The sequence below is a fragment of the Trichomycterus rosablanca genome, chromosome 10, assembly GCF_030014385.1.
Source record: "Trichomycterus rosablanca isolate fTriRos1 chromosome 10, fTriRos1.hap1, whole genome shotgun sequence".
Taxonomy (NCBI): domain Eukaryota; kingdom Metazoa; phylum Chordata; class Actinopteri; order Siluriformes; family Trichomycteridae; genus Trichomycterus; species Trichomycterus rosablanca.
Genome location: NC_085997.1, coordinates 25566714 through 25580667, shown reverse-complemented (window position 1 = coordinate 25580667; position 13954 = coordinate 25566714). Strand labels below are relative to the sequence as shown.

At 35.9% G+C, this 13954-nt stretch overlaps 1 protein-coding gene across 1 annotated transcript; it reads left to right on the top strand.

Moving 5' to 3' along the window:
• The first annotated feature begins 1088 nt into the window (after nt 1-1088).
• Nucleotides 1089-12555, top strand: mfsd13a (major facilitator superfamily domain containing 13A). The gene is made up of 9 exons (XM_063003727.1): nt 1089-1241; nt 4791-5058; nt 5188-5267; nt 5737-6186; nt 9093-9213; nt 9303-9399; nt 9663-9834; nt 10629-10822; nt 11081-12555. Exons 2-9 carry the CDS (start codon nt 4894-4896, stop codon nt 11320-11322), a joined length of 1521 nt encoding a protein of 506 aa, XP_062859797.1. The 5' UTR covers nt 1089-1241; nt 4791-4893; the 3' UTR covers nt 11323-12555.
• Nucleotides 12556-13954: the final 1399 nt, after the last annotated feature.

The window sequence follows — 13954 nt, the reverse complement described above, 5'->3', positions numbered from 1 at the left end:
AAGCATAACTATTCACTCAAGAGAATGTATTTATTAGGATTTTAACGTCATGTTTGTCACATTTTAGTTACATTCATGACAGAAAGGGTAGCTACTCATTACACAAGATTCATCCGTTCAAGTTTAATATCAAACACAGTTGTGGACAATTTAGTATCTCCAATTCACCTGACTGCATGTCTTTGGACTGTGGGAGGAAACCGGAGCTCCCGGAGGAACTCCACACAAACATGAGGAGAACATGCAAACTCATGCAAATAATAATTATAATAAACAATAATCTATGTATGTGGGTGAGCATGTGTGTGTTCACATTTGTGGGCACTCGTGCACATGCACAGACAGGCACATCCGCACCTTATGTACATAAATCTGCACATTTTCTTACTTTTTTTTACATTTCTTATATTTGCACTGTGGTTCCCTTTATAATTCACTTTAAATTCACTTTAATTCATTTTATAATTTACTTCATAATTTACATCTTACAACTATCTATCTATCGATCTATCTATCTAACCTGGGGATTAATCCCAGAACCTTCTTGCTGTGAGGCAACAGTGCTACCCACTGAACCACCGTGCAACCCTCACTCAAAAGAACATGCTCACTGCCCCAGAGTCCAAAAACAGTGTGCTTTACACCGCTCCACTTGCCATTTAAAATGGCACATTGCGTTCTTAGGTGCATAAGTGGTTACTTGGACCTAGAAACTCAATCCTTGAAGCTTCCAATGAACAGCTCTTGTACTGATTTCTAAAAGCAGTTTGGAACTCGGTATTATATTCCACTCAATATGTGCTTTATTATTTGTGACTTTAGGCTAAAGTGACGTGGTGGCACCGAGACGTTTCCACTTGTAACACACATTAGTGCAGCTTTAGCAACTTTTTGGACAAATTTGTTTATAGCAACTGATTCCTGACCAGATATGCGGTTAACAAAAATGTTAGATAAATGAGTGAATGAGTGAGTGAATGAATAAATGAATAGTTAAAATAGGTATCCATGTACTTTCGGTCATGTCGTGTATGTATTAGGGATAAGGAGTAGGAGGAATAGAAGGACTGGGCAGGGTTTCATGGCGTCACGGATTTCCTCTCTCACACATGACATATCTCGATAAGCTTAAACGTTTGTTGTTTTTACTTCTTTTTCTTACAATACCTCAAAAGGCAGAAGATTTTTAACATTTATTTAAAACTGTTTTGTGTACCGTTTTGGCGAAGTTCCAGCGAATGGTGAGTGTTTGAGGATTGCCAGTGGGTAGACCGACAAGGAAACTGTGTGAATTAAACCTGTGCCAACTGGGCAACTTGTGATCGAAACATGTCGCTCTGAGTAATGTAAACGAGGACACGAAACAGGACGAGGATACTTAGTAGGACAACCACAACTAGTTAATGTTAGCAGGTTAGGTACGTTTACCTAATACCGTTAGCTAGATATACTAGTACGAGTAGGCGGAATTGTGGGTTTGGTACAGTCAGGGCTAGCTAGTCTTGGTTAGCCTAGCTTACTAGCGTCAGCTGTGGTATTTTTAACCTGTTCGAGTTATTTCAAAAAGATACGAGTATTAGTTTTAAATATTCCCGTAAATTAATTAAATCGCGTAGATTTAAAAATAAACTACAATAAACGTTTAATTGACATTTAAGACAGAATCACAACTCGCGTACAATAGTACATCAAGTTAGTACATAAATGTACGGTTACTGTTTTACCTACTATTTATTTAGTATGCTAGTAATAAGGCGAGTGTTGGGAAGATTATTTAAAAACCATCTGTTAACAATTGTTATTAAAATATTTCTAGAATAAGAATTTGCCAGAACTCGAGTAATTGGTTTCTTGTATTCAGTAGTTGTGCGAAAATGGAAGCCTAATTTAATAAATTTATAAAGATATATTTTAAGCTAACAGGAACACTTACATACTGATTCTTTACAATGTATGTAAGATATTGTTTAGAAATGTATGGGGTTTATAGAGGGCATATTGATGCTTTTCCTTGTGCAAATCTGTTTTACTGCTGAAAAGACACAGGTGTGGAACCTGTGACTATATAATAAACTTCCTAGCAACTCTAATCAGTACCTCTGTCTGATCTCTGCTTGGATCGGAGTGAGATTTGCATCACTGCCAACAGAGAATAGCTGCTTCCTGGCCTGCCAGATATGACAGTGGTTTTCAGTGAAGCATATCCTGTAGTTTTACTTTCCTGCACATATCAGAGTGGAATCAGTCAAGTTTACTAACATCTGAGAGAAGGTATATCAGTTGGGTAGCTTTACATGACCAATCAGGCTTTAAATGCTCGTTAGATAACCATATAATGTTAGTAGGTTTAATACAGGTATCCAGATTACATTAGATAGGTTTAGGTGTACATTAAATATGTAGCACAAATGTGTCTTATTACTAAGCAGATAGCGCTACAGTGCCTTAAATACATTTGCTTTCTTCATCCCATCCAAAGTAAACAAAAATACACTTTTGTTCTGTTCATTTTCTTTCTTACCATCACTTAAATAGAACATTTCCAGCAATGTGAAGAAGGCTAACATATCTCAACAATCAAAACACTATGCTGCAAAAACAATTAAGAAAGAAAGTTGACTTACAATTATTGCACCTTTTCTGCACCTCAAGAAAACCACAGTAATAATAATAATAATAGAATTTTATTTATAAGCGCCTTTCAGGTCACCCAAGGACACTGTACAATACAAATATGATCAAAAACAAAACAAATGACAGCCAATAAGGTACATTATAACAGATTAATACAGGGAACACAGAACAGCACAACAGGCCAGAGAATCAAGTATAAAAGGAAATAAAATAAAATAAGAACTTTAAAATAAAATAGAAAAAAAGATTAAGAGACCAGGAATAAAAAGAGCACCGGGGTTAAGATAAAAACTATAAACTATGGAACGCAGTCCTAAAAAGATAAGTTTTCAAGTGCTTCTTAAAAACAGATAGTGATGAGCTTATGCGCAGGGAAAGTGGCAAAGAGTTCCATAATTTAGGACCTGCCACACTAAAAGCTCATTCACCAAATGAGCGAAGTCTGGTTAATGGAACAGACAGTAAATGGGCATCAGCAGACCGGAGTGAACGTGCAGGACAGTATGGAGTGAGCAAGGCAGAAAGATAACTGGGGGCCAGACCGTGTAGAGATTCATAAACCAAGAGTAGAATTTTGTATTGTACTCGGTATTGAACAGGGAGCCAGTGAATATTTTGCAGTATGGGGGTTATGTGTTCCCAGGGTTTAGTGTGAGTAAGAAGTCTAGCTGCTGAGTTCTGGACATACTGCAGTTTTTTTAGGCTGCTGGAAGGAAGCCCAACCAGCACAGAGTTGCAGTAATCCAGTCGAGAGGTAATGAATGCATGAATAAGGGTTTCAGCCACAGGGTCAGTGAGAGAAGGACGCAACCTGGCAATGTTCTTTAGGTGATAAAAAGCTATTTTTGTGATGTTACTGATATGAGCCTCCAGTAAGACATCAATTGAAGAAAACATTGCAAATATTTCAAGTTTATCATATCAACACTCAAACATGGTGGTGGTATAATTATGCTGTCATTTTTTTTAACCACCAAAGCCATTAACTGGAGATTTATTATGTCCCATCAATAAAAGTCCTGAGAAAAATGTGAAGATTCTTTTTACAGTTCATTTCTGTAAGTGCTTAATAGTTTAAAATCTTATTTTTATATTGGTTTAAACACTAAATGCATTTTCAAGTGCATTTATTTATCCGATAATGGATAATAATATAAATAATATGCATAATGACATCTCTTCACAATTATGGACAAAAAGGGTTTAGTTAATCTTGCAGAAACAACAGCATTTTACTCATAGCTGAATATACAATCACTGAACACTGAACCCTGAACTACTGATTAACATAAATGTACCCCATTTTAGTTAATGGACAACAAAGCTGTAAAAGTTTTTTAATGTATTATTAGGAAAAAGTCAGTACAAAGAAATGTGTGCATTTCACTGTATTGCATTTATGGTTTTGCTGTCTTGTTAAGGACAAACAAAACAGTGTAAAGATTCTGGAAATCCTCTGGTAATTCAGTAAAAAGTTGATTATGTACTAGAGTAGTACAGTGAAGTTTTTTTTCTTACCACAAGCTGCCATGTTTTTAGTTAACATTTATTTAATATTTGGATACTTGATAAAGAACAAATTAAAAAGTAGCTCACGGATATGCCTTTTTTCCTGCACCCATTAGTTTATACTTTTTAAGCCATGGCTGCAGCTTGTGCTGACTTGCTGAGTGTTGAAGTGAGGAGTCTTGTCAGGAGCTAAATGCATTCTTTGCTATTCCTATGGTGTTTAAGTTTGCGAAACTATAGAATAAGTGCGTATTATATTTTGTATAAGATTAGATGCAAAAAATATAAAAAAATAACTATTTTTACACATGCTATGCTGCAATATTATGCTCACTTACACTGTTAGCATATGCCAACATGAAATAGCTACACTACAGTTGAGAAATATTTTTGGTGTAAATCTATGTTTAAGAAATAAATAAATCATAATTTGGATAGACGCTCCAGCTGTACTACAGTGATTAAACAGGATATTGTTTTTACATAGGTTAATCAATAATCTATGCGGTATATAAATGTCAAGTGGTATGGCAATGCAGCTGGTAAAGTGGCTGCCATTTTACAACAGGGTTCCTCATCAAAATTGCAGTTAAAAGTGCCACCATTACTGTACGAAAACGTGGATTTGTTTTGTTGTTTTTGTGCAGAATTCCAATCTAGGATGATGACCACATCCTGCTGGACTTGTGGGCTAAGAGAAGCTCTGCTGGTGGAGGAAAAGCAGAGAAAATTTAAGAGAACCTGAAAAGGATGGGAAAGAGGGAGTGGAAGTGGTGCCTGGGTGTCTCCACAGCTGTGCTGTACGGCTCGCTGTCCCTGTTCGTCTCCATTCTTCATAATGTCTTCTTGCTTTATTATGTGGACACATTTGTGTCTGTCTACAAGATCGACAAACTTTCTTTCTGGGTGGGCGAGGTAAGTTGTTCTGTTGCCTCTGTAGACAAAAGTTGGCAACAGGTTATGTCTGGCTATTCTGCTGTATAAAGTGCATGATTTTGTATCTTGTGTAATTGCTCATTAAGGCTTTTTATTGTGTTCACACAGACAGTGTTTTTGATCTGGAATAGTCTGAATGACCCTCTCTTTGGCTGGCTAAGTGACCGTTCCTTCCTCAGCTCTTCTGAGTAAGAACTTTCTTCTTCTTTGTAGAACAAACTATGTAAACTACTGCCAAAGTTTTAAATTTAAAATAAATAAATAAAATGAATAGTAGTAGTAGGGCTGCCATGGTTTCATGATTTAAATTAAGTTATTAGCACAAAACTGGACTGTGCTACCATGGGGAGAAAGGATTCTATATCAGTAAAGATGGCTTTGGAAGGTGCTTTGATGTTAGAAAAAATATATAGTTTTATATATATATATATATATATATATATATATATATATATATATATATATATATATATATATATATATATATATATATTGTATATATATAGTTATGAAACCTTTATGTGTAACTAAACGTTTCACAGTATTACAGTTACCATGACAGCCCTAAGTAATTAAATTACACATGTTGCTTAGCTTCCTTGTCTTGAGTAAATTGTAAGTAAAACTGGTTTTATATCTCTGTGTTTGATGGCTCAGGGCTGGATCTCAGATCTTCTCTCCTGAAGTGGTGCTGAAACGGATACAGTCTCTCTCCAGAAATGGGCCACTGTTTGCTCTTTCTTTCCTGGCCTTCTGGGTGGCTTGGGCCAGCCCTGGTCTGCAGTTCCTCATATGCCTGTGTGTTTATGATGGATTTCTCACACTGGTGGACCTTAACCACAATGCTCTGCTGGCTGACCTGGCTGTATCTGCGAACGAGCGCACACGCCTCAACTTCCACAGCTCTCTGTTCAGTGCACTGGGCTCACTTTCTGTCTTCTTGTCCTACAACTTCTGGGACAAGGAGGACTTTATGTATTTCAGGCTCTTCTGTGTAGTGCTTGCTGCCGTGTCGGTGCTGGGCTTTGCTGTGGTATCGCGTCTTCTCCGCAACAGATTCCAGAACAAGGTCCAGTCACACAAGGATCGAGAGGAATTGCTCAAAGAGTATGTTTACCTTCAACGTTTTTTTTTCTTTGTTTAAGTTTTTTATGCAGTCAATTGGAGTAGTGAGGCTCAGGGTTAAATTAAATGGTTACATAACACCAGGTGGATCCTCATCCATCTTTAATAAATAACTGCATATTGTGGTTGATGAATAAATCTGGTATCCAATATTAGGCTCTGTCTGGGTGGTAATTATGGAACCTGTTGAGCTCTCTTACTATTGATAGTAGAGGTGGACCGATCAGCGTTTTTGAGGCCGATTCCGATTGCCGATCACCTTTCAGCGCGATCCGCCGATAGCCGATACCGATCTAGGGCGGGGCTATATGCCACGGCAGGGCAACATGCAATTTTTAGCGCAAGCAAGACATGAAACATGGTCTAAACTGGTTTATTGCCATTTTTAATGAACTCATGTGCAACAGCATATCTTTAACAAAATTAGCAGTAAATAAACAAAGTAAATCAAACAAATACAGCCAATAGTGCAATAATTGTATTTAGACCATTAATTAATTTAAAACAAAAAAGTAAATTAAATAAATGCAGTCAGAACTGCAGTCATTAAACGCAGACTCTGGGTTATTTCAAACGAAAAACTTCAACCATTAAATGTAGATCTTGAATTGTTTTAAAACGAACTCGAATTGTTTTTAAACAGTAAATTAAACAGTCAATACTGCAATACGCGCCGTGCACAAGTGTGGATAGTGAAAGATTGTTTAGCGTCGCTTTAAATATACTGACTGAAAAGAGGAACAGACTGTCATCCCAAAAAGCTGAAATATTACTATTTGTGAAAAGAATTAAAACAGGCCCAGTTGTTTAATTTCAAACATTCCATATTTTATATAGCTGCTGTTATATTTTATCTATAATTAATTCAAGACCCACGACGACTGCACAATTTCAGTGACGCTATGCAGACAACATTTGTTTAATTAGCTGTTTTTTATTTAAAATAATTCAATGTCTACATTTAATTGTTCCAGTTTTTCGTTTTAAAATAATGAGTTTAATGACTGTAATTTTGACTGCATTTATGTAATATACTGTTTTTCTGTGTTAAAATAATTAATGGTCTACATTTAATGATTGCAGTATTTTCACTGTATTTGTTTAATTCACTGTTTTTTTCATTTAAAACATTAAGGGCTATGTTTAATTATTGTAGTATTGACTGTTTAATTTACTGTTTTTCCATGTTAAAATAATTAATGGTCTTAATTGAATGATTGCAGTTTTCTGATACTCACTGTATTCAGCCGCGTGCATAGTATACTCTTAAGTGCCGTATCAGATTAGTAGTGTTAAATGTCTTTGTTTTGGTTCCCCCGTGAGACACGTTGGTTTTACAAATTTTACAAAACGTCCTGGATGAGTCTGTGTCATGTCATATACGGTAAAAAACTGCCAGACTGACCACATGTTTCCTGTCCGCATATGCAGTTGAACACCATAATCGCGATCGGCTCTCGGGATCTGCTACATTTGAGAAATATCGGCCGATTGCATATTTTGATTAAACATCGGCCGATACGATACATAGCCGATCGATCCTCCCATCTCTAATTGATAGTAAACAGTGATTTGGGTAATGAATTTACTTTGACAAATAGTTTCATTTTTTAAAATCCATGATGGGTTCTGGACAGTGATTAGTCGGTCAATTTTTCTCAACACATAGGTTACGACTATTCTATAATAAAAAAAAAAGAACAACCCAGCAAAAAAATTTTTTTATTATTTTTACTCATGTTCTTGAAAACCATTTCCAAAACCTCACCACCAGCTCAGTTCTCAACATGTATTTTTTAATGTGGTCAAAACTAAATTAGCATTTAGTGGTTGTAATATAATGAAGTACAGGAGTACAGTACAGAAATACAGAAGTACAATAGAAACATAATTCATTATTACAGGTTTTGTGTGACTGAATAGTTATTTGTCTTAAACATCTATGCCATACATCTTTAATGTCATAATACTCCAGGCAACTGTATGTAATATATATTTATTTATGAATTATAAATAGAATTACTGCTTTTTTGTCTAGTAACAAACTACAGAAACTCTTTGCTCTGCTGTAACAAAAGTAGCTCATGCAGTAGGTTAATTTACTCCCTCTGTGATTGCTGTAGGTTTATAATTGGCTTGGTTGGTGTAATGAGAGAGGGCACTGTTGTTTTAAAGTTAAAGCCTTTCGGAAGGAGGTAAATGGGGATCAGTCAAGCTCACTGGGAACTTGATGAAAAAAAGACAGCTTAGGTTACAGAACTGTACCAGCAATCTGAAGAGATTCCTTTTGAAAACCAGAAAGATTAAAGCTAAAGATGTTACTACATGAAGAAAATACATATCTGGACCAAAGGTTTCTGTTGTTAATGTTTTTTTTATTATTATAAATGTTTAAATTACTGTAGTTGTCATATAAAATGATATGTAAAACATAATATTGATATAAACTTCAGTTCACCCTTTTTTAATTTGCACACCACTAATGGGTTAAATTATTTAATACCAATGTCACTTGTGGAGAAGCATTATAGACAGTAATAATTATCTATTAGCTTTTAGGGCAGAAACCCTTTAATCTACCTGAACCCTTTTTTTGCATTTTTTTACAAAGCAATTTTTAACCAATCACTGCTCCTAAGTGAATTGAACACATGCTTGATCCTGCTGTTGACGGTTGAATAAATATTGCTTGGGTGTGGAATAGTGTCTGCTCGCTTTTGCCACTATCCACTACCAAGTTTTAAAATGCTTTCCAGGATTGTGTTTTTATTACAAGACCACACCTGACTTCACAAGACATCTCAATTTCCCCTGCTGTTGTATTTCCCCCTTTTAGTAATGTCTGTCTTGTCATTAATTTGCACTATTTCTTTTTCTCTCCTCATCAGGTTGTGTGTTGGCCAAGCTCCTCTGACTCAGCCTGAGAAGCCCATCACTCTTGGGGAGTATCTCAAGCAGCTCTCACGCCATAGAAATTTTATGTGGTTCGTTTCGATGAACCTTGTACAGGTACCTTGTTTTGCACTCACAATGCTACTTTATACCCTGTTACGAAAAAGCCTAAAAGTAACTAAAAAAGTATTTCCGTGTTACCGTAGGTATTTCACTGCCACTTCAACAACAACTTTTTCCCTCTATTTCTGGAGCATCTACTGTCAGATAGGATTTCTGCTTCCACCGGTTCCTTTCTGCTTGGTAAGAACATGTGACATCTTGTGGAGCAAATAAAACACTATTTGTAGGAACCAGGGATATAATTTTTTGCTATATTATTTTATTTGCAGCTGTGCTTTTATAGTGTCCGGCAGTACTTGGGTTAAAAATGATGTTAACATAGAGTGTGAGTTAAGATAAAAGCTGTATTTTGCCTTGATATATCCATTGCTGCTCACAAGCATGTCTGAGACATTAAGACTATTTCCTGGTCTTAATGGGCTTTTTTTGTTTAAAACCTACAGGCATCTCTTACATAGCGCCTCATTTGAACAACCTTTATTTTCTGACATTGTGCCGAAGACTGGGCGTCTACCGGGTTGTCCACGGGCTCTTTCTTTTGAAACTGGGCCTTAGTATAGCTATGCTGCTTGCGGGAGCAGATCAGGTGTACCTGCTGTGCTTATTTATTGCCAGGTAAGAAAATGTTACACCGCCAATCACATCCAAATAAAAATCGAACTGCAGGTGGTCCGACCCTTAAATAAATTAAATGTTTACATTTTTAGTTGCTGTTACCTTTGGCTGTGCAATTCATCTTTTTTGTAATTGCAATGCTGCCTTTTACAGTATTAAAATTGCTGATGCAATATGCCAGTCAATTCACAAACCTATTTTCTATTTTCTAAGCTTTATAAAAAATCCCATTGGCTCCTGAGATTTCTTTAATATTATGCATTTGGCTTTACCAGATTGTAGGAATATATTGCAAGGCATGTTGCATTTACAATTTGTATCATTATACAGCATCATTATCACAATATGCTACTTCGCTAGGTGAGAGAAAGCAGATTCAATCACTGTGTTTAACATGCTGGCTGCACAAATGACCACTTCAAATTAACATTCGGTGTGTAATTTGAGTTAGTACTTTCTGTGTATATGCTTATGATTAAATGTTCATATTTGTGAGTACAAACTCAAAAAAGTGGTGTGTCAATTCATAGTGGATGCATGCACAGTAATTATATTAAATACCAAACCAAAGATGGTTGAATACTTGTTTTTCTCTCAAATGTATATTGTGCAGCCCTACCTTTTATAAGATCTAGTTGGCACATGTAATTGTAATATTAATGAAAAAAATGTGCACTCGTATGCAAAGAGTAAGCTTTCATTACTATTGATGGTATTATTTTTAATATAAATGACTAATCATTGAAAATATGTCTTATTAAAAAAAGCTGTAATGTTTAAACTTTTCTCTTTAGTAATAGGGTGTTTACAGAGGGGACCTGTAAGCTGTTAAACTTGGTAATCAGTGACCTGGTTGATGAGGACTTTGTGTTGAACCGACGACAGCAGGCAGCCTCTGCACTGCTGTTTGGCATGGTTGCCCTGGTAACAAAGCCTGGCCAGACCTTCGCCCCCCTTATTGGCACCTGGCTGCTGTGCGTGTACACAGGTATGTGTGAGTACATGTGAACAATGGAGTGAATTAGAGCTGAGCAGTAAAAGGGGTAATAATCCTTTTCCTCTACAGTTTGTGCTAACTTTATTTTTATTTCAGTGTCTTATAGTAAAAAAACTTGTTTTACTTCATATGAGAAGTATTAATATTTACATAATTATAAATTTTTGCTAACAGGACCAAGCTATTTTTAAACTTAATATTAGTAGTATTGTAAATACTAATAGTCTCACAAATGTTGTTTTTCTTTAGGCTATGACATTTTTGAGAGGGATCCTATTAAAGACCAAGTTGCAGCTGTTGCCATCTCTGGTGCAAAGAGCCCTTTGCCATTGCGCCAAGGTTGCTTTTATCTGCTGGTGTTTGTTCCCATCTCTTGTGCCCTGCTACAGCTCCTGGCATGGTCTCGCTTCACCCTTCATGGTCGGAGATTACAGGACATTAAAACATTGAGGCAGGGTGCCCAACACCTTGATGACGTGAAGGCCATCTGATAGTTTTCTCTGACAGTAATGACCCAGGAAAAAGACTTGGTGGAACCTGCCTTATTTTCTTATGATGATGAACGATCTGCATGTCTATATTTCTTTTTATGTCTATTTTTTTTCCTCTTCATTTCTATATTTCTTTTATTTAATTTATGAACTAGGGACCAAATATGAACTTCTAAACAATCATTGGTTTGGGACCATATGGAAGAGTGATATCTCTTCATTTTAGGTGCACAGTGTAGTATTATAGTTGGGTAATTAACTCCTAGACTGAACAGTGGTTTACCTACCAAGCTTTCTCAGTTTTTGTGGAGGAATCATAGACTGTTTAAATTTTTTGTGTTTGTCTTTATTATTATTTAGAGCATGACTTGAGAGTTTATAGCAGTTCAAACCAGTTGATATAAGTGATCAAGGTTTACATTCGTTTTGATGGAGGTAATTTAGTTAGTACTGTGATTTCATTTGTTGCTTTTTATGTTTAAATAGAATTGTATTTTTATATCAAACATTTTACACTGATTACCTTTAAATATAATACATTGGAAACGTATTTTTCAAAGATATTCATATTTTTGGTGGTTATGGCTGTTATACAAGTACAAAAATTTGTAATATTTGTGTAAATTACATTGCCATTATCCAACATTTGCACATAGATTTGAGTGTTCTAGCATTAGCTCTTTTATACAAATGTTATTGCTTAAGAAATAGTGAAAAGTCACTTTCCAGTACTGAATGTACCATAATTTTGAGCAACTGGTATTTTACTTTTCTGTTTAAATTGAAGAAGATATTTTGTGACTCAGGAATTTTAACATTTACAAAACATATTGAATTCAAATATGTTTTGCCATCCTTAGTAGTGGCTCTACTATGTTTTAAATGTTTCATAACAAATAAACATACTGGACTTATTTAACGTTGATACTGTTTATAAATAGGGGAAAGCAACTCACCAGGCACTTTATGGTTTTACCACCACAATATTAAAATTGAACAAGATTGTTTTTTTATTAATTACACAAGTAAATACACATTTGGGCTGTATATGTATACTATATGTGTACATACATGAATATAGACTGATTGAGATGGATTTATTAAGGCTTTTATTTATTGGCTCTCTGCAAGAAAGGAGTACAAATTTCTGTTTGTATATAATCATTTTCGAATCTGTCATTCGGAATAGAAAACCGTATTGTGCAGTTCAACAAATCAATGTTTGCTGTGATTCCATAATACAGTACATGCACCCTACTAAAACACTTTTTGTTTAAACTTTAAAAATTATAATCATTTTCATATATTTAATAAAGATCACGTGTGACAACTGTAAAGAACAACCACTGTCCACTGCTACAGAGACATTACATATCACTGAAGGAAACCTGAATGAAGTAACAGGACATTAGATAACAATTGTCATCGCCCAAGGGAAGCCAAAGGCTTCATTTAAAAAGTTGTAAGTGCTTTAGACTTAGACCTATGAGGGATTTTAAAAGCAGATAAACCTTAGAGCCTATGGTGGAAAAACGTCTAATAAAATACCTCACACAGACAGAGGCTCCATGTATGCGATAACAACTGATAAACTAGACATCTTTTTATACTGTTGTTGGTGACCTTGTAGGACAGTAGAAGACTCCACAGTTAACATACAGTGGGGCCAAAAAGTATTTAGTCAGCCACTGATTGTGCAAGTTCTCCTACTTAGAAAGATGAGAGAGGTGTGTAATTTTCATCACAGATACACTTCAACTATGAGAGACAAAATGAGAAAAAAAATTCCAAGAAATCACATTGTAGGATTTTTAAAGAATTTATTTGTAAATTATGGTGGAAAATAAGTATTTGGTCAAGAACAAAAGTTCAACTCAATACTTTGTAATATAACCTTTGTTGGCAATGACAGAGGTCAAACGTTTCCTGTAAGTCTTCACCAGGTTTGCACACACTGGCAAACTTTAGACGGGCCTGGACATGTACTGGCTTAAGCAGGGGGACACGCCTGGCACTGCAGGATTTGAGTCCCTCTCGGTGTAGTGTGTTACTGATGGTAGCCTTTGTTACTTTGGTCCCAGCTCTCTGCAGGTCATTCATCAGGTCCCTCCGTGTAGTTCTGGGATTATTGCTCACCGTTCTCATGATCATTTTGACCCCACGGGATGAGATCTTGCGTTTGAATTTGGGGTTTTCATTAGTTGTCAGTTATAATCATCAACATTAAAATAAATAAACATTTGAAATATATCAGTCTGTGTGTAATGAATGAATATAATATACAAGTTTCACTTTTTGAATGGAATTACTGAAATAAATCAACTTTTTCATGATATTCTAATTTTATGACCAGCACCAGTATATGGGGTTTTACTAGCGTTTACACGTTGCAGCACTGTGTGTTCCAGTAAAATCCTGGCAAATCCCGAAATGAAAGCGCATGTGTGAAAGGGGATTTTGTACCTCGCAGTTTTTGATACAGCCCCACCTCTTCCTGTTTAAATACCTCCTGTTTCAGTCTCAGCGCGGTGACAGGTCACGTGACCATCAGTGCACGCTGTCGGAGGGAGGGAACCGTGTGTGTGTGTGTGTGTGTGTGTGTGTGTGTGTGTGTGTGTGTGTGTGTGTGTGT